The 17,618-nt window shown below is 42.2% G+C and overlaps 1 protein-coding gene across 3 annotated transcripts; it reads right to left on the bottom strand.

Annotated features, from left to right (window-relative positions):
• Positions 1-1,217: 1,217 nt before the first annotated feature.
• Positions 1,218-17,618, bottom strand: SIX4 (SIX homeobox 4). Of its 3 annotated transcripts, none has more exons than XM_066388445.1 (4): positions 16,535-17,447; positions 13,253-13,938; positions 8,634-8,851; positions 1,218-1,275 (listed from the first exon to the last, which is right to left on the bottom strand). In XM_066388445.1, exons 1-4 carry the CDS (start codon positions 17,389-17,391, stop codon positions 1,252-1,254), a joined length of 1,785 nt encoding a protein of 594 aa, XP_066244542.1. In that variant the 5' UTR covers positions 17,392-17,447; the 3' UTR covers positions 1,218-1,251. The 3 variants fall into 3 exon arrangements, with proteins under 3 accessions (XP_066244542.1, XP_066244541.1, XP_066244540.1); XM_066388444.1 differs by lacking the exon at positions 1,218-1,275 and adding an exon at positions 17,573-17,618 and having other exon boundaries at positions 4,572-8,851; positions 16,535-17,364; XM_066388443.1 differs by lacking the exon at positions 1,218-1,275 and having other exon boundaries at positions 4,572-8,851.

The raw sequence follows: 17,618 nt of genomic DNA, 5'->3' as shown, positions 1-17,618 counted from the left end.
TTGCCTCAAACTTTTTAAGGAGACAGGTGATGATGATAATTTGAAGGTAGTATCTATCATACTAGTGGAAAGCTTAATCTATAGATCTGTAGTGGGAAAATGGCATTTCTTGACATGTTATTATGACTACTTTCATTCTATTATGTACAAGGGATAGTCCATAGGCTTCAAAAAATTAGGCTAAATACATTGGCAGACACCACTAATTGACCCCTGGTGTTTATTGTCCCCTTTTTTCTTTGAGGAATAGGGTTATCTCATTTTTTAGTAGGGCATATGGCCACTCAGGAAGAGACTATAGTTCCCTTTGAGCTAGTTCGTACTAAGATATTCAAGGCCATCCATCTGTTAAAGAACACAGTAAAAAGGTACTTATTAAATAAATAAAAAGAAATACTAACTTGTATTATATTTCCTAATTTTCAATCAAATGTTTATTTTGAGTTTCTCTTTGGCACATCTCCTATGTAGCACACATTTTAAAAAACAAAACAAAACAAAACAAAAAATCCCAGAACAATCTTTGTTTTTTTATGGCTAATTTTTTGGTTTTATAATAGCTAATGCTTTTCAACACAGGAATCCTCTTGAAGGAAATTTTCCAAGCTCTGGATAAGATAAATGTGAGGAAACGACACTGTTCATAGTTTTCAGAGGATCCAACAGCTCCGATTCTGCTGGCTGGTCCTTGATACCCACCCGGAAAAGGGAGCACACATAGAAGGAAAAAATTGTGACACACTCTTTTCCTCTACTCATCCATCCTTCCCTCCCTGTACCCCAAAAACACACACACACACACACACACACACACACACACACACTGGCTTGCTGCATTTAGAAATAAGGAACACTATCCTGATCTGTGGTGGCACAGTGGCTAGAGTTGATCTGGAATGGTGAGGTTGGCGTTGGAATCTCTGGACTTGCCCAGTCAAGGCACATACCAGAAGCAACTATAAATTGATGTTTCCCATTCCTCCCTGCCTTTCTCTCTCCTATCTCTAAAATAAATAATAATAATAATAATAAATTAATAAATAAAATCTTAAAAAAATAATTAAGGAACACTTTGCTTAGTTTTATTAATCTGCAATTTACCATCCATGATTACAGTTTGGTTCATCTGAGTCTTCAAAAGTGTTCCTTGAAATGAAAATTCCTCAAGAGTACAGGGTTGGGCTCATTATACCATATAAACCGTTGACCATCCACACCACGAAGATCAGTTAAGGCACTTAGGGAGGTAGGTCAATATCTGAGAGAAGGGCAGACCTAGTAGGGAGCAAAATAGATCCATGTGAAGAAGGTGAAAGAATACAAAGCTCAACATGCCTCACCCAGCTCTACACATCTGAATAATTGTAGGGGGCCACAGGCTGATGACTAAATAGCAATTATTTTATCTTTTATGTTTGTAGCCCTTCACTGTGTACTTTCACTCAGTAATTGATTTTACCTTAACCTGTGTGTAGGGAGGAGGAAGTGCATTTTATTAATCTTTTTTAATATAACTATCTGGATCTCAGATATAATCATATCCAACATACCCATTTCAATGGTAATAAAAAATATGTCCAGAGATGTGAATTGATATTTCCCATATCTAAAGACTAATTAGAATCCAGATTTCCTGATGCCTAAATTCTGTGTTCCATTTACTAGTCCTCATAGACTCTTTAGACATCTGCTCAGTTCAAATACAAATAATAGACATATATCCATAGAGAAAATATTTTTAGAAAGTATATCCATTCATAATTATAAATAGCTTTTCTGTACAACACTGCTATTTTGAAACATTGATCTAAAAAGGCTTAATGAGTACATTTTTGCTAATGACCCACTTGTCTGTCAAACTTTAGCCAACCTCTATCATCTGGAACCATCTGGAAGTAAGTGGAAAAAACCTTGGAGCAGTAAGGAAAATAATTACTATAAAGACCATCCACAGTGCTCGCTTCGGCAGCACATGTACTAAACTGACCATCCACGGATGCTATAAGGGTCACATATCTGCACCCTGGCCTTACCCCAAAATGTATTTACTTTTACCCTCTAAATGGGGATAATACTTGAACCAGTTTAGCCATGCAGTTCCCTAATCCATAGCAAGTGCAATGATTTAAAGGGATGAATGACTGTCAAGAGTTACCATTCATTTAACTAATAATTTTAAGTGTCTACTATTCTCTAATATACAAAATGTTAGAGAAACAAAGATGAAAGTGTAGAAAGGCAGACACATAATTAATTTTAGTGATGTGGTGCCACACTAAAGGAAGATGTAAATCCCAGTCTAATCACAGAATGGGCCATGCACTATTATGCTTTGTGGGTGAGATAGAGCTTCCTGGAGCATGTGACTTCTAGTGACTCTTGAAGATTGGGTGATAAGAAAGAATCTGGTCCCTTTGGGAAATAGTTTCACATGGCTACATATTAACTAGGCAGAGAGGTAGGGCCTGGGTCTCGAGGGCTTTGTATATTAGAGTTTAAATGGTATGAGGGAGTGGACAGCCATTTGAAGGTTCTAAACTGGAAAGGAAGGCTGGGATGCTAAGTCTTGAATTCTGAAAGTTCCACCTGAATATAGTTGGAATGAGGACCAGACATAAGACATAGGATACCAGCCAGATAAGAGGTGGTTGTGATAATTCAGTTGAGCAATTGAGAAGTACTCAACTATAGCAGTAATCTTAGCAATAAAGGGGAAGAAACTGATTCAAGAGAAAATGAAAGGGAAGACATGGATACACATAGTGATCTGGTGGAGGTGGGAAGAAAGAGAAATGATTCCAGAGTGAATCCCAGATTTTTTATTTGGCCAGTGGGTGGAAACATGCTATGAAAATGAGGAACGCAGCATGGGGAACAGGCTTAGAGCGAAGACGATGGTTTAAGTTTTCATGTATGGAGTCATAGTTGACTGGGACATTCTGAAAATATCCACTAGGGAACTGGATCTACCAGCCTGGAGTTCAGGGAATGGGTTCAGGCTGGGACAATCCCAGCAGGAAGCTGGCAGCTTTGGTTAACAACAGGAGGCTGAGTAGACGGAAAACTTGGAGGGCACAAAATTCTGGAGACACTTGGGGACAAACTGCTATACACGCTTCAAGTATTTCCTGTCCAACAACTATGGACAACCTGGCATAGTTTTGAAATTCCTGCCTTCACTTTTGCCTCCTACAGTGCCATTCTCCAGGGAATAGGCCTGGCGCTATTTTAAAGTGTAAATCATGTTATATCATTTCTTGCTCCTCAGACTCCAGTCCAAACTATTTGGCACAGAACAACAAAGCTCTATCTGTGATGTGATCTCTGCCTATCTCTCTGACTGGATCTTGTATCACATGACTCCTAGAGGTAGCACTGTGATCTAGCCTCTGCTCCTCCCTGGGGCCCTGCTGTTCCCTATGTCTGGAATGTTCTTTTCTAAGTCTTGCTGGCTGGCTCCCTTTCACCATTCAAACTTCTCTGCTGAAATGTTACTTCCTCAGAAATCTTCCCGGACCAATCTAATGTATGATATATCCCCATTTCTACCCTTCCCTATTCTTAATCCCATTACCCTGTTATTGACTTTATGGCACTATTATCTGAATTATCTTGTTTACTTATGTAGTTTACCAGCTCTGGTATGGGCAATGGTGATGTGCAAAGGTAAATTCCCACATTTATTCTTCCTTAAGAGAAACTAGAAAACTTGTGATACAATCATATAGCTGAAGGTCCTGAATTCCCATTAAGGGGTTTTATTTGACTTGCTAGCTTTCCAGGAGCCAAAAAATGTTTGAAGTAGGTCTGTGACCTTGTCCAATGTTTTGAAATATTTGTTTGGTTAAGATGTTATATAATGTAAATTACTCTGCAATACTGACCCTATACTCACTGAGATATGGTTCACTTTAACTGGTTTAACCACACAGAAATTTGGTCTACTGTCTGAAATTAACTTGATGGCTTTAACTAATTTTGTACTAAAATTGTCCAGTTTTATTTTATTACTAGATTCCTCTTCATTTCAGTGTGGGAGGCATTCAAAATCAGATTTCATTTAATTTTAAAACTGTACCAAGGTTGAGTCTTTACACACTTGGTAATGCAGTTCTGTCCATAACTTTGTCAAACCACTTAGGGGACCCAACTTGGGTGTAACCAGATTTTGGCTAATGGGAGTGCTTTAAAGGTGGGTTATACTGAGCTCTTTTAATAAGATTGAGAATGGGGAAATCTGTGGACCTTTCAATTTAATTTCATTCAACTTTCTCAAGTACCTGATTCAGATTTTGGGACACCTAAATGATTGATACTTTTCTTTCCTTTAAGGAGGATGAAATGTATGTAATCATTAAGCTCTGAGTATGCAGTATAGTTAAATAAATGGCATAATTTTGTACAGAGACCAATAGAGATTATTTTTCCAAAGTGACTCCTTTTGTCTTTACATTTGCCAGCCTATGAAATGTGTGCATGGGGCTTGTTTTTTTTTCCTTCTTTGCTTTTACAGGGAAAAATCCCTTCCAACACAAGGTATGTATAAATATAAAGTTTATTTAGCATAGTGTTTAGAAAAATAAGTTCACATCATTTCAGAAAACAAATAAAACACTTAATTGTCCAGGCATTAACCCCTATTACAGTACAACATACATACGTTAGATCTCTTTGGTTGGGTAATTAAGCACAGAAATGTTCAGGGACATGCTCTGTGTGCCATCACCTAACAGTGCAGTAAAGACTCTGTGACCCCATCCCATGATATACATTCTGTATAGATTTTCTCTTTGTGTTAAGGCACAGTAAAACCATATCGAGTATATAACTGGTTGCCTCCAAACATACAGTACATGCAAACAAAGAATAAAAGTTTTTGAGAACCCTGAAAGCCAAAAGAGTCACATGCTATATTAATTTTGATTAATGAAATGTATGGTTGTAATGTTAACATGGTATATCAATTAGATACAAAATAAATGTTAGGCTCTAATCTAAGTTCTAGGAAGACTTTGAAACATCTTTTGTAAAATGTAATTCTCTCCCCCACAATTTTCCTGAATTGTTTATGTTTTTATGATGAGATGATCTGTCAAAAACATTTTAAAGAATGAAGAACTTCTGGCTATGTACTAATGCACACTTGTCTAACATGTAGCAGGGCAGGCTGCAACACATGCCCTATAATCCAACTTGAACATGCAAGATGGAATAGCATATACAGAGAGATTTAAGGTCAGTGTGCCATATAACTACGAAATTTTATCTATGGCTATAACGTCTACCTGCCTTTCATAACACAAGAAAGGCACTGAAACGTGTATGATTTAGTCATTACTATAAATATACATGAGCTATAAAGCAGTACAACACAGGTGCTCTTGCTTGCTTGAGAAACAAATGCACCTTCTCTTTAAATAACAGACTGTCCGTGACTAGATGTAACTAAGAGCTAAATGCCAAATTCTGGCTGATAAGAGTGCATAGTTAGGCTCACATCAAAAATCCCACAGCCAGCCGCAGGGGTTGGGGTTCGCAGGGAGAGTTATTTTACCCCTATTCTGATTCCTCTGTGAGCATCATTAAGGGTCATTTTGCAGCATCTTCAAGCATTGGTTAATGTAAGAGAGAAGTTCTGCCACATGAACTCCAAGGGTTTTGAGTCTGGCCCTTGGTATTGCAAAAGGCATTTGCAATTCTGTGCACGGAGATCATGGGGTTTACCTTATTTCATTCACATATATATGGGCTACATACCAACTGGCCCACATTTTACTGAAAGGATAGAAATGAATATAGAGTAGGTTCTTTATAATGTGCATTGATTCTTACCTGGTATATTGTGTAGCTACCTGGAGTAACTAACTGTAGGGGTATAATTACATCATGTGAGTATGAATGGGTTTCCTAGGTAAGTCTGAAGTTTTGTGCTATCTTTTTTTCTATTATTATTATTTTAAGGGAAAGAGGAAGCTCTGAATAAAAGAGGCTTATTATATTTTTGGAAGACATATAAAACCTTCCCACCTCCCTTATTAGATGGGTATTTTTAAATAATTAACAAACTTTTGATATCTGCAGCAATCAAGTGGAAAACATCATATTCATGTAAACTACACCATGTAATTAATCAGAGTAACATGATCAGCACACACCCAAAGAAAAAAAACAAGCTGTACAAATAGTGGTGGAGTGGAAGAGAACTCTAAAACACCTGACTTTGTAAAAAACAAAATGAAAAACATGTAGTTTCAGCAGTTTAGGGACATTCACCAATTCTGTAAAAAAAAAAAAAAAAAAAGGATCTAAAGTTCTTTATCAAAATGACAGGAGAGGAGTTCTTCATAGGGCTCTTCATCTATGCCTGCCAAGTTCCGTTTTGCAATAACCACAGAAATTAAATCCTCGATGGCCCTTATTCAACATGCTTGGCATGTACAGATTTAGAGTGGACCCTTTGTTCTGGTCTTAAAGAAAGCAAGATGTGGTGACATACTTATGTTCAACACCTCGGAGTCATCTCTGAAGAGATAATTTTCCCACTTTCAGTGACCAGAGACTTTACTTACTACAAAACGATATTTGCATTATTAAAACTTGTGTTCAGAGTCCTGATAAAAATTATAACCACAGCTCATGACATTATCAAACAAGCATCTCACAGAAACCCCAAAAGATTTACTTTTAAAGAAGACGTGATAATATAGTGCAAACAACAGTCACATGTCATAATGTACCAATTGATTCCAAAAAAACTAAGTTTCAAGAGGACAGAATTTTGCTCAACAGAATCTACATATTCTTTCTTTAAAATGGGTGTTTCATAGCCTACAGAATTGATTCTACATGGTCTATAATTATTTTCATTGTAATGAAAAGCGTTAACAATAATAGGTTGTTCATCCATTTGCATCATAAACACTATACATAATAAAAAATGAAACTTAAGTTCGAAACTTAAGTTCTTCGGATCTAAAGCAATTCTGTGGTAAAATTAACCCTGTTAGAACAGTAGAAAAGAGCCGTCAGTGCTTCGTTGACACTTCTGTACCTTAGTAAGAATAATAAAAAGGCCACAAGGTAAAAAGGCACATAGAATTTATATAAAACATATTTAAATGAATCAGAGCTGCTAAATAAAGAACAAGGATGTGAAAAAAAGTACCAAAATTCCAATATTGGGAGTTGGATTTCCTGTTTCAGTGTTATTAATATTGACCTTAATAGACTCCTGATAAAAATCATTACTTTTAAAATCCTACAAAAAGTGAAACTTTGTTGGAAATAACTATGTTCACTTCCTGTTCAAACAAAAAAAATAAATTAAACAGTAAGAAAACATTTTTCTTTTCAGTTCATAGTGTCTGAAGTATAAGTGAAACATATACAGCATAAATAAAATTCACTGTAATTACTCAAATCCTTGTTTATAGGACTAATATTTATACCTATATTGAAATTTGTTTCAGTTTTTAGTGGAGTTGCAAATTTTCTCAACCACACAGAACTATTAGCAATTACATTTGGAAACGTATAGAGACAAACCAAGACTTTCACAAAAACGCTGCAAAACAGAAATGCGTATATTCAAAAATATACCCTTAGACTAGTGTCGAGTACCATTTATGCTACTTAATATTATCAATGCCCATGGAGTAAAAGTAAACAAAAAGAACTGTATTGTTTCTAATGCTCTGTACTGATAATTTTGTTAGGTGCATACATTTTTAATTTAAAAAACTATCCAGTTCCATTTGACCTCAGAAGTATATTAAGTCAACCAAATGATACACTTTGACTTGATATATTCCATCTTGTTCCTCTGTCTCCATCTATTTAAAAGAGAACATATGTGAAGAAAAAGGCTGCAGTAATGCAGTTCTACTCCCTTATATTTAACTGTGATCTTCATGCAGATCAATCCAAAGTCTCTTGAAAGCATTTACTTGCAAAACTAGTGTTTCCCTTTAAATGGGAAAATGCTTTCTATCCTCAGGGCTTTGTGAGAAGATTTGCTCACTGATGCCAGGAAAAAAAAGGGCAGGGAATAAAGTTTATAAATCTTGCATCTCTTCATCCAACTGGACAGTTTGGAGCTTGGCAAGCTCTTTTTTGTCTGTTTCCAGGTCTTCACAGACAGTCTCAACTATGCCCTCTAGGACATACTTGGATTTGGAGTCCAGCATCAATAAGTTGTCTGTGGCTTTGCTCTCTGAATTTGTTAAGAAATTCTCTTTTATGTTAGCTACTGATTGCAGAACCAACCGATGTTCTCTGACAAAATCCTGGTGTACTGCTGGGGAGGGGTGACCCACCTGGTCTTCAGCTGTAGGAACTATTTCCCCAAGGGCAGCCTGGGTCATGGGGACAGACAATAGATCTTGACCAGTAATAAGGGAGCAGTTCTGAAGAGTTGCATAGTTAGTGTTGCTGACAGATGTCACAGTAGATTTGCTTGCCACAGGTACAGACATTGGTTGGCTATCAGCAATGTCAGGGTTTAGTTCAGTGGGATTTAGTAGGGTAGGGGGAGTCAGAGAAAAACTGTGAGTTGGGGATACATTAACTAATGAGGAGGCCAATGGATGAAGGCTACTCCCCGAGATATTTTCAGAAGACAGGTTTGCACTTACTTGTGCATTCTGATTGACAGGCATCAACTGCGAAAAAACCAGGCTCCTCTCCAAACCCTCCTGTTTAACAGATCCTATAGTCTGGCTTGAATTAGGAACAGTGTATACCACTGCACTGGGAGCAAGAGAACTCAAGAAAACTTTTCCTTGCTGGACTGTGGTAGACTCGCTTGTAAATGTGCTCCCATCAGAAGTGCTTGAATTTACTGAAATATTACCTAAAAAAAAGAAAAAAAAGAAAAAAAAAGAAAAAGTTCAAATTGTCATTGATTAAACTGATAAGCAAAAAAAAAAAAAAGTCACTTTTTACACACATGATTTTTCTCAGGTTTGGCAGAATCACCCGGCTGATTCTATAGAATTCTGCCCTGGCTGAATAAGTAATTCAGGTGATTCAAGTGTTGTCCCAATATGCCAAGGTTGTCCCCAGTCAGGTCAGATATAAGAATCAACTAATGAATGCATAAATAAGTGGAATAACAAATTGATGTTCCCCTCTCTCTCCTCCTCTTCCAATCTCTCTAAAATCAATAAAACAAAAACAACAAGCATGCAGATTCCCAGGTCCCACTCCAAGAATCTGGCTCAGGAAGTCCCAGAACAGGTGTATTTTTAACTCCCTGAGGAATTCAGATGACCAAGTGGGAGTGACAACTACTGGTTTAGAAACCAAGTGTGAAAAAATCTTTTCCAAGTTCTAATTTTAGTCATTTCTGATTCATAAAAAATATTCATTCTTTTCTATATAGACCCCAATTTTTTATCTTTCAATTAGTTGATAGTTATTGCTACCTCTGCTAGTTAGAACTAGAAAAATAATTGCAAAAGAAAATGCCTTTGTTCAGGACAAGCTAAGTAACTCACATAAAATATAAATGGAAATGTCAAAAATAACATATAAAATGAGTTACTCTGCCTGACCAGGCGGTGGCGCAGTGGATAGAACATCGGACTGGGATGCAGAGGACCCTGGTTCGAGACCCCAAGGTCGCCAGCTTGAGCGCGGGCTCATCTGGTTTAAGCAAAAATCCTACCAGCTTGAACCCAAGGTCGCTGGGTCCAACAAGGGGTTACTTGGTCTGCTGAAGGCCTGCGGTCAAGGCACATATGAGAAGGCAACCAATGAACAACTAAGGTGTTGCAACGCGCAATGAAAAACTAATGATTGATGCTTCTCATCTCTCTCCGTTCCTGTCTGTCTGTCCCTGTCTATCCCTCTCTCTGACTCACTCTCTGTCTCTGTAAAAAATACATACATACATACATAAATAAATAAATAAAGTTACTCTGGGGCTTAAATCTAACCATATAAACTTGTACAGACAAGTTGCAACTTTTGCCAAATTAACCAGAAAGTCATATCAAGTCAACAAAACATTCAGTAGGTTTTTTTTCTTTTCTTGTGCCATTCTGAATTTTTAGTGTTGTAGTTATAGGAAGAATTAATGATAATGAGCCTTGGCCGGTTGGCTCAGTGGTAGAGCGTCGGCCTGGCGTGCGGGGGACCCGGGTTCAATTCCCGGCCAGGGCACATAGGAGAAGCGCCCATTCGCTTCTCCACCCCCCCCCTCTCTCTGTCTCTCTCTTTCCCTTCTCTCTCTTCCCCTCCCGCAGCCAAGGCTCCATTGGAGCAAAGATGGCCCGGGCGCTGGGGATGGCTCCTTGGCCTCTGCCCCAGGCGCTAGAGTGCCTCTGGTTGCGGCAGAGCGACGCCCCAGAGGGACAGAGCATCGCCCCCTGGTGGGCAGAGCGTTGCCCCTGGTGGGCATGCCAGGTGGATCCCAGTAGGGCGCGGGAGTCTGTCTGTCTCTCCCCGTTTCCAGCTTCAGAAAAATACAAAAAAAAAAAAAAAGAATTAATGATAATGAAATGTGTTTTTATGAATATAGATTAATATAAAGAATTAGAGCTAATGCTTCTCTAAAACAGTTTGAATCTTTTGAGGCTCTTGCTGTTATAGCCTGCAGAGACCAGAAGTTGAAAATGAAATGTAAATAGAAAGCTGAGAAGATGTTCAAATCAGGTAACTCAGACAAAGTAGCTAAATGAGACCCTCGCCCCATTCCCACCATCAAATAAAACCCCTTTCTTTCTGAGTCTTTACAAAGGCATAGTGAAACTGATGGCAATTATCTTGCCATTGAAGGTGACCTGGGGGAATTTTGTGACAGAATAGTTTCAGAAGGGCTGTTTATCCTGATCTTGAACTAGATGTTCAGTGAACTATCATTTGAGAAAACAGCCAATGGAAAAGGTAATTCATCTAAAACAGTCGTCTTCTTGAATTACTACAATAATTGTGATTATATTACCACTTATATTGATAAATCAGTGTCACTTGGTTGTCTGTCTTCCAAATGTTTTTAAGCATTCTAAATGCAAAGGTTTAAAATAAAACCATACAAACAAAAACCATAACACTATGTTTGACCTTATTAACCACCTGTAAGAATTCATCATTGAAATACTCATGTTAAGAAAAACATTTCTATGTTATGTTTGAGTTCTTCCCTAACATAAATGTTTGTTCTAGGCAAAACTGATGAAAAAAGTTTTCATTTGAAAGTGTGTAACTTCAACTTAACTATGCTTCCTGTTGGCTGCTAAATATCTGAAATAGTTGTTCACTTTCCTGTGCTGTGTGGTAGCCAAATTATTTGCCAGTGCATATGTGAATAGTTATTTTTTGATAGAGTCATAACAAATAACAATAGATGGTACATTTCCTCAACTATTATTGAATATAAATAAAGTAATATTTCTGAATGTGTAGAAATTATAACACATATATGTGAAGGGAGAAAAGCAGATGTGATCTAAAACTTGACATTTGACATTTAAATATAATTGCAATTAAATTACAAATTGAACAATAATTTCAGTCAGTTAAGAATCCAATTGAAAAATGATACAGGTACAAAGTATACCTTTATAATGATGGTAAAATAAGAAAAAGCCCTTATTTTCTCAGAAAAAGATGTAGATATTCTGCCTTTCCATATAAATGCCAACTATAGAAAGATTATCTATCTTGTCTAGGTATTTTTAAGAAAGACTCAGGTATCTCTTTTTGAGAAAGGCTTAACCCTCAAATGCTCTATTAAGACCTGCAATATACCACAACTATAAAGAAACGTAGTTTCCTGGACCCAACGGTTTTACACTTAAGCCTTCAAGTCTCCCAGACAATCTAAGGATTGACAGCTCTGTCATCTGAGTTTAGCTTTTTTAAGTGAAAATGCTATTCTTATTCATATTAAATGCCCCATTTTAAAAATTAACCATTAGTTTGCAATAATTTTCTATGGTAGCACTTTTCTAGATTACCTGTGAAAATTATATCTGCCTTTTCCCTCACCCAGACTATATAGGTCAAGTTATGTTCTCTAAAATGTTATGTACTATTTGGAAATTTTGTAAAGAGAGAAAAGGGATTAGATCCACATTAAATTATTATAAAACTAAGCACTTTGGCTTTCTTTCCCTGTGGTTTTCATATTTTTGCCCCATGATGGATAGTAACTTAATCCTTTCCATAAGGAGGAACAGTGAGAAAACAGATAACATGCTGCAGAACTGTGGTGTTTTACTACCATTTTACTCAAAGGGAAACAAATGTACAGAATGGTATTTACTCCCCAATATTTTTTTCATTAATCCTCAAATAAGCTAAAGTAGATTACAGTTGTTTTTAAAAAGTTGTGCATAAACTGATTATTTTTTATATAACCATTTTATAAGAAGCCGACCTTTAAGGCAAACAATTACTTATTTTGGGTTGGTAAAACAATCTGGACTTTCAAATTTGCTTGCAGGAAGGTAAACATGCGTTAACATTTCTGTACTCCTGAATGCAAGGGGATATGCAACCTCCACTGCCTTTCTAACCATTTCTGTTTCTATATATAAAAAAAAAATGACAGAGACATCCAGACTTGGTTAAAGTCAGTGAAGGACTGGCATATCAGTGTCTGGTTTCCCAAATTTCAGGTCAGTGCTTTCCTTAGTAGATCGTCTTTAGTAAAGCCACAAATATACAGAATAAGGTTTACAGTTGCCTTCACTAATAAACCTGCCAATTTAGGAGGTGAGTCCACATGCAGAGCAATAGAGACCCAATCACATATTCCTCTAGTTTTCCTTTAGGTCTATTAGTCTTAAAGAGAAACACAAATCAAACAGTTGATCCAGTCTTGCTCTTCTAAAACACTTTTTTGGTCAAATAAGTAATGCTTAGATACTCCCCTAATTTTGTGTTCTTAGCAATATTATTAACTTATAATCTTAAAATGCCAAGCAATGGGTTATTCTGTAAGCACCAACTGACTTATCATATTTCTATAATTGTAGACCTGGCAAGACTTGCTATGACCTGTATTTTTCCATTCAGTTGGTAGGAAAATAAAAACCCATCCCCCTATGATGTCAAGGAACCAAGCAAGCTGGATATTACGTGGCTGTTGTGAAGGAGAAACAAATCAAGGCTATTAATACTGCAGGTGTAGCACCCAATAGGGTACCTGAACAGTCACATCAATCCATAGCTCTCACCAGATATGTCACTTAAAGCAGCTGGCTAAACATTACTGGTGCATTATAGTACCAAATGAGACTTTTACCTTGTGAAGCTGCCACTGAAACAGGAGGCAGCTGCAGTGGAGAGAATCCAATGCTCCCATTAAGAAACTGGCTGTTTGCTCCGGAATTGGGGATCTGGACAATGCCATACTGATTAATTTGCACGGGTGTAGTAAATGTCACGACAGAACCTCCGTCCTGAGAAGCCACTGTCTGAATGCCTTCTCTTTTCACCTCAGTGCTGGGGATCAACCCTGGGAATGACACAGGGGCACTGGGGCTGTAGGAGGTGGTAGCTGTTGAGTTAGCTGAAGAACTCTGGAGGACTTTGAATTCCTTCACATCCTGGGAGGTAGAGCCCAATATGTCAGTCATGGATAGTCCATTGCTCACAATGTTTGAAGCCATTTTGGGTGGGTTCAATGACACTGTCTGTGTATTTCCCATGTTTAATCCATTAAGGATAACTCCGTTGGGTCCCTGAATGAAAGAATTACCATTAAGGAAGACAGGTGAAGTACTTGCAGGTACCAAGCTTCCATTCAACAAAACTCCAGAAGAGCTTAATATCTTAGCACTTCCAATTTGTTGCATATATACTGGCTCCATGTGGCTGGAAAGGCTGAGGTTGGTGACACCATCGGAGGACCCAGAGAGTGGGTGAGGAGACAAATCCTCATGGCCCTTGCTGGATTCATCTTCAGTGCTGGGATTGCCATCCGACTCACTGTATTGAAGGGGAAATCAAGACATCAAGAAAAGTCAGGGAGCTGACAATCTACACAGTGCCATTTGTTTGGAAAACCAGCTTCAAACCCCTTTAAAGGCAGCATTTAAAGAAAGCACAGCAGGACATCTTTCAGTCCTGTTTAAGCTATGAGGCCTTTTAGCAGATTCTGACCAGAGACTCTGGGAAGATGTAAATTCAACTAATAGGATTTACAGGAGAATTGTTTTTCTAGCACTTTTATGCCGCTATTTATACCACAGGAAAAAGTTATTAAATGATTTGCTCAGTCTTTCCTGTTTAGAAACTCCTACCCCTCTCTTCAAACCAATTCAGATTAGAGTAATTGTGAAGGTAAATGAAACTGCCAAAGGAACAGGAGGTGAAAAGTGTTCTGTTTTGTTTGCCAGTTAGTTCACAAGGGGTCATTTTCTCACCTGCTCCCAAACTTCTACTCCACCAGACTGACAACTCTTTCATTCAACAAAGTGGCTGGCCTTGTAGGAAAGGCACTTTCAACCCCCAAACTGTTTTGTGCAGTCAGTTGCCTCTGAATCCAAAGAAGGCCTTAGGGGCCTATTTAACATACACCATTCAGTGCCCTGGTGAGGTGGAAGGGAAAGGGTAGTTCACTCAGCTGCCCAGCAACTATCAGATCCCTGCCCAGCACCCTCGGTCCTTCCAGGCAAGACTGTGACCCGCAGCTCCCCAACTTGGGGAGAATAACAAGTACGGGAAAAGGTAGTGGTGGGGGTTTCCCATTTGGTCTGAGGATGAGCGGCTGAGAAATGGTGAGTAGGACATTGGCAGTTTGGAAGAATGGCGAGACTTGGCCCAGCATAAGATCCGACCTCCCTGCAGTGCCCAGCGATCGGTTCGCTTTCATTCCGAGGGGCGGGGATTAAAGCGGCTTTGGGCTGCGGGGCCAGGAGCGCAGAAAGCGCTTTGATTTACGAGCTGAGGCTGAGCCGCCGTCGCCGTCTGCGAGGGTGACTCACCCGAATTACGGGTGGGAGGTAGATCCGGAGAGGGGCCTAAACCAGGCAACTGGGCAAGGGGCGGGGTGGGGGTGGGTGTAGAGTCGGAGCGGGGGGGGGGTGCTGGGGGGGTAGAAGCAGGTAGAGTGTGATGGAGGAGACCCAGGGGACGCTCCCCGTCCGGGAGCGGAGGCTGCAGGGCAAGCTAGCCTGAGTCCCACGCCCGCTCCCCACCCTCAGCTCTTGGTCCCTGGATTCTGTTGGGGTTCGGAGTGACGGGATCTACGGCCTCAAACGGGCAGGCGGCGTGGCGTTATCAATGCGCCTCCTCTGGGTTTCCTGCAGGCAGGTCGCAGTGCGCGTTTTGTTTTGGTTACCGCGAGGCCGAGCCGGGCCAGCGCCTCCTTCCCTGCCTGTGATTGGGAACCTCGGAGCCGTCGAGCCCGCAGGAGCGCAGGGGCGGGCCGCTGCGGGTGCTGGAATGCGCTGGGTGATCACCTTCGCCCGGCCGGTTAGGATCCCGGGCTCCCAGGTTCCTTCCCGGAGCAAAGCTGCGTTTGGATTCTTTCTCTCCTATCCCCGTGGGGCTGGAGACACCATCTCTTTTGGTGACCTTTTCGGTACTTGGTCCAATATACAGAGACACACACCAGGTGTTTTAACTCGGGAGGACGCACAAACGAGGTAGAAAACCCGATTATATTCTACCAGTAGGGTAAACAAACCCTGCCAATCAAAAAGTTCAAAACCGCCAGGGTGGGCGCTCTGGAGGTGCGGAGTTGATACCCTACTCCTCTCTGTTGTCCTCCTTATGCCAGTCTGCCGCCGCCTCCGACCACCGGACCAGGAGGGAGCCAAGCAGTGTTCTGGGGCCCAGGAAGCAGCCCTCTACCCGCCACTACCCCGGCGGCACTGAAATCCGATCCGAAGGCGTTCGGAATCAGGTTTCAAAACACCGCAAAGCCGAGCGGTACCAACACCCCACATTGCCGCGGCCGCGAAGGGAAACACGGCGGGCAGAGTGAATGATTAACTCTGTCATATAAAACCTCGACGGCCCCAGACCCTCATCTGTGCCGCCAGCCTCAACCAACACTCTCCTCCCTCTAGTCTAGAGCCACCGCAACCTCCTGTGCAGACTTGCGCGGGGGTGGGGGGCAACGGCACCCTGTGGGTCGAGGAGCGCGGGCGCGCGCGACCCCACGAAGGTGCGGACCCCGCCCGCTTCGGGCGGCCGCGAGAGCTGCCTTTCCGGCGCTTACACACGCTCACGCTCCTTCGCCCCGCCAGAACCGGGGAGAGTAGCAACTTCAAAGCCAGCGGGATGGGGGTGGGAAACTGGGCAGCAGTGACCAGCCGAGGTGGGGGCGGGGACTGAAACCTGGGCGAGCGACGAGAAACTTCTTAGGGGGGAGGGTAAGGAGAGAGGTTCTCCCGCCCCTAGCCACGCCGTCCCCCCTTCCCCGATCGCGGAGAGAGGTGGGGGGCGGGGAGAGGTGGGCAGCCGGACCAGGCTGGTGGGGAAGGTAAGCGCCATGTTTGCGAGAGCTAGGAGGAAAAGAAAGCTGGGAAGGGGGTGGAGGAGAGGAAGGGGGAGAAGGAGGAAAGTTGGCGCTCACCTTTTAGACTGGGTCTCGGAGGGGTTCCGATCGCGCTGCCGCCGGTTCTTGAACCAGTTGCTGACCTGGGTGAGGGAGAGGCCGGTGATCTTGGCCAGGTGCCGCTTTTCGGCGGGCGAAGGGTAGCGATTCTGCTTGTAGAGCTCCTTGAGCGCGTTGCGCGACTTCTCCTTGAAACAATACACCGTCTCCTCGCCGTCCCAGATGGTGCGGGGCAGGGGGAATTTCCTGCGGAGCCGGTACTTGTCCACGGCGCCCAGCGGCCGGCCGCGGGCTCGCTCCGCCTCGGTGTAGCGCGCCTTGTACCAGAGCTGCTGCAGCAGCGGGTGGTTGGCCGACTCGAAACTGTGGCTCTCGAGGATGCTGTAGAGCTCGGGGTAGATGCCCTGGTGGAAGGCCACCAGCGCCCGCGCCTTCAGCAAGCTCTCGTTGCCACGTAGCAGGTCGCTCTGGGGCAGGGACCACAGGAACCGGGCCAGGCGGTCCAGGTTGCCCCCCTGCTGTAGCGCCTCGCACATGCAGGCGACATGGTCGGGCGAGAAGGCCAGTGTGGTCTGCGCGGCGGCGGCCGCGGCGTGGTGGTGCCTGCTCAGAAGTTCCGAGTGGAGTTGTACCTGATCCGCCGCCGCTCCGGCCGCCGCCGCTGCCGCCACTGCCCCTTCCTCTCCGCTCACCCTGGCGGTGGCGTCCCCCGGCTCCAGGGGAAAAGGGGCTGGAGCCGGGGGGCTCAGGCCAGCCGCCGCGCCCCCCGCCACTTCTCGAGGCGCCTCCTGCCCTTCCGAGGCGCTTTCCATCCCATTCTCCTGCTTGATGTCCGCCGCACTTGCGATCTGCCCGGTGGGGGAGGAAGAGGACATTTTTTGTTGTTTATTTTCCTCCCTCCCACACTCCCTCGCACTCTTTTCCTCTTTCTTTCCCCCTCTCTTACTCCTCCTTCTTCGTCTCCCTCCCCCCTCCGCCCCTCCGGAAAGCCCACTCCCTCCCTCCCGGTTTCGGCTGGATCTGGCCGATCAGGTTTCCCCCCGGCCACGCAGTCACCATTAAGATAGCTGCTAGAGCAAAGTAGTGTAAAAGGATAGCTGCT

Source organism: Saccopteryx leptura, chromosome 6 (assembly GCF_036850995.1).
Source record: "Saccopteryx leptura isolate mSacLep1 chromosome 6, mSacLep1_pri_phased_curated, whole genome shotgun sequence".
Lineage (NCBI taxonomy): Eukaryota > Metazoa > Chordata > Mammalia > Chiroptera > Emballonuridae > Saccopteryx > Saccopteryx leptura.
Note: the sequence above shows the minus strand (reverse complement) of the source record. Positions and strands in the feature narration are given on the sequence as shown.

Bases quoted from the DNA above. Each gene is read 5' to 3' on its own strand.
- SIX4 (XM_066388443.1), bottom strand. From the start codon at position 17,391: ATGTCCTCTTCCTCCCCCACCGGGCAGATCGCAAGTGCGGCGGACATC. The intron at 13,939-16,534 runs GTGAGCGCCAAC...CCTTCAATACAG, and splicing joins TCCGAGACCCAGTCTAAAAG to TGAGTCGGATGGCAATCCCA. The intron at 8,852-13,252 runs GTAAAAGTCTCA...TCTTTTTTTTAG, and splicing joins TTCAGTGGCAGCTTCACAAG to GTAATATTTCAGTAAATTCA.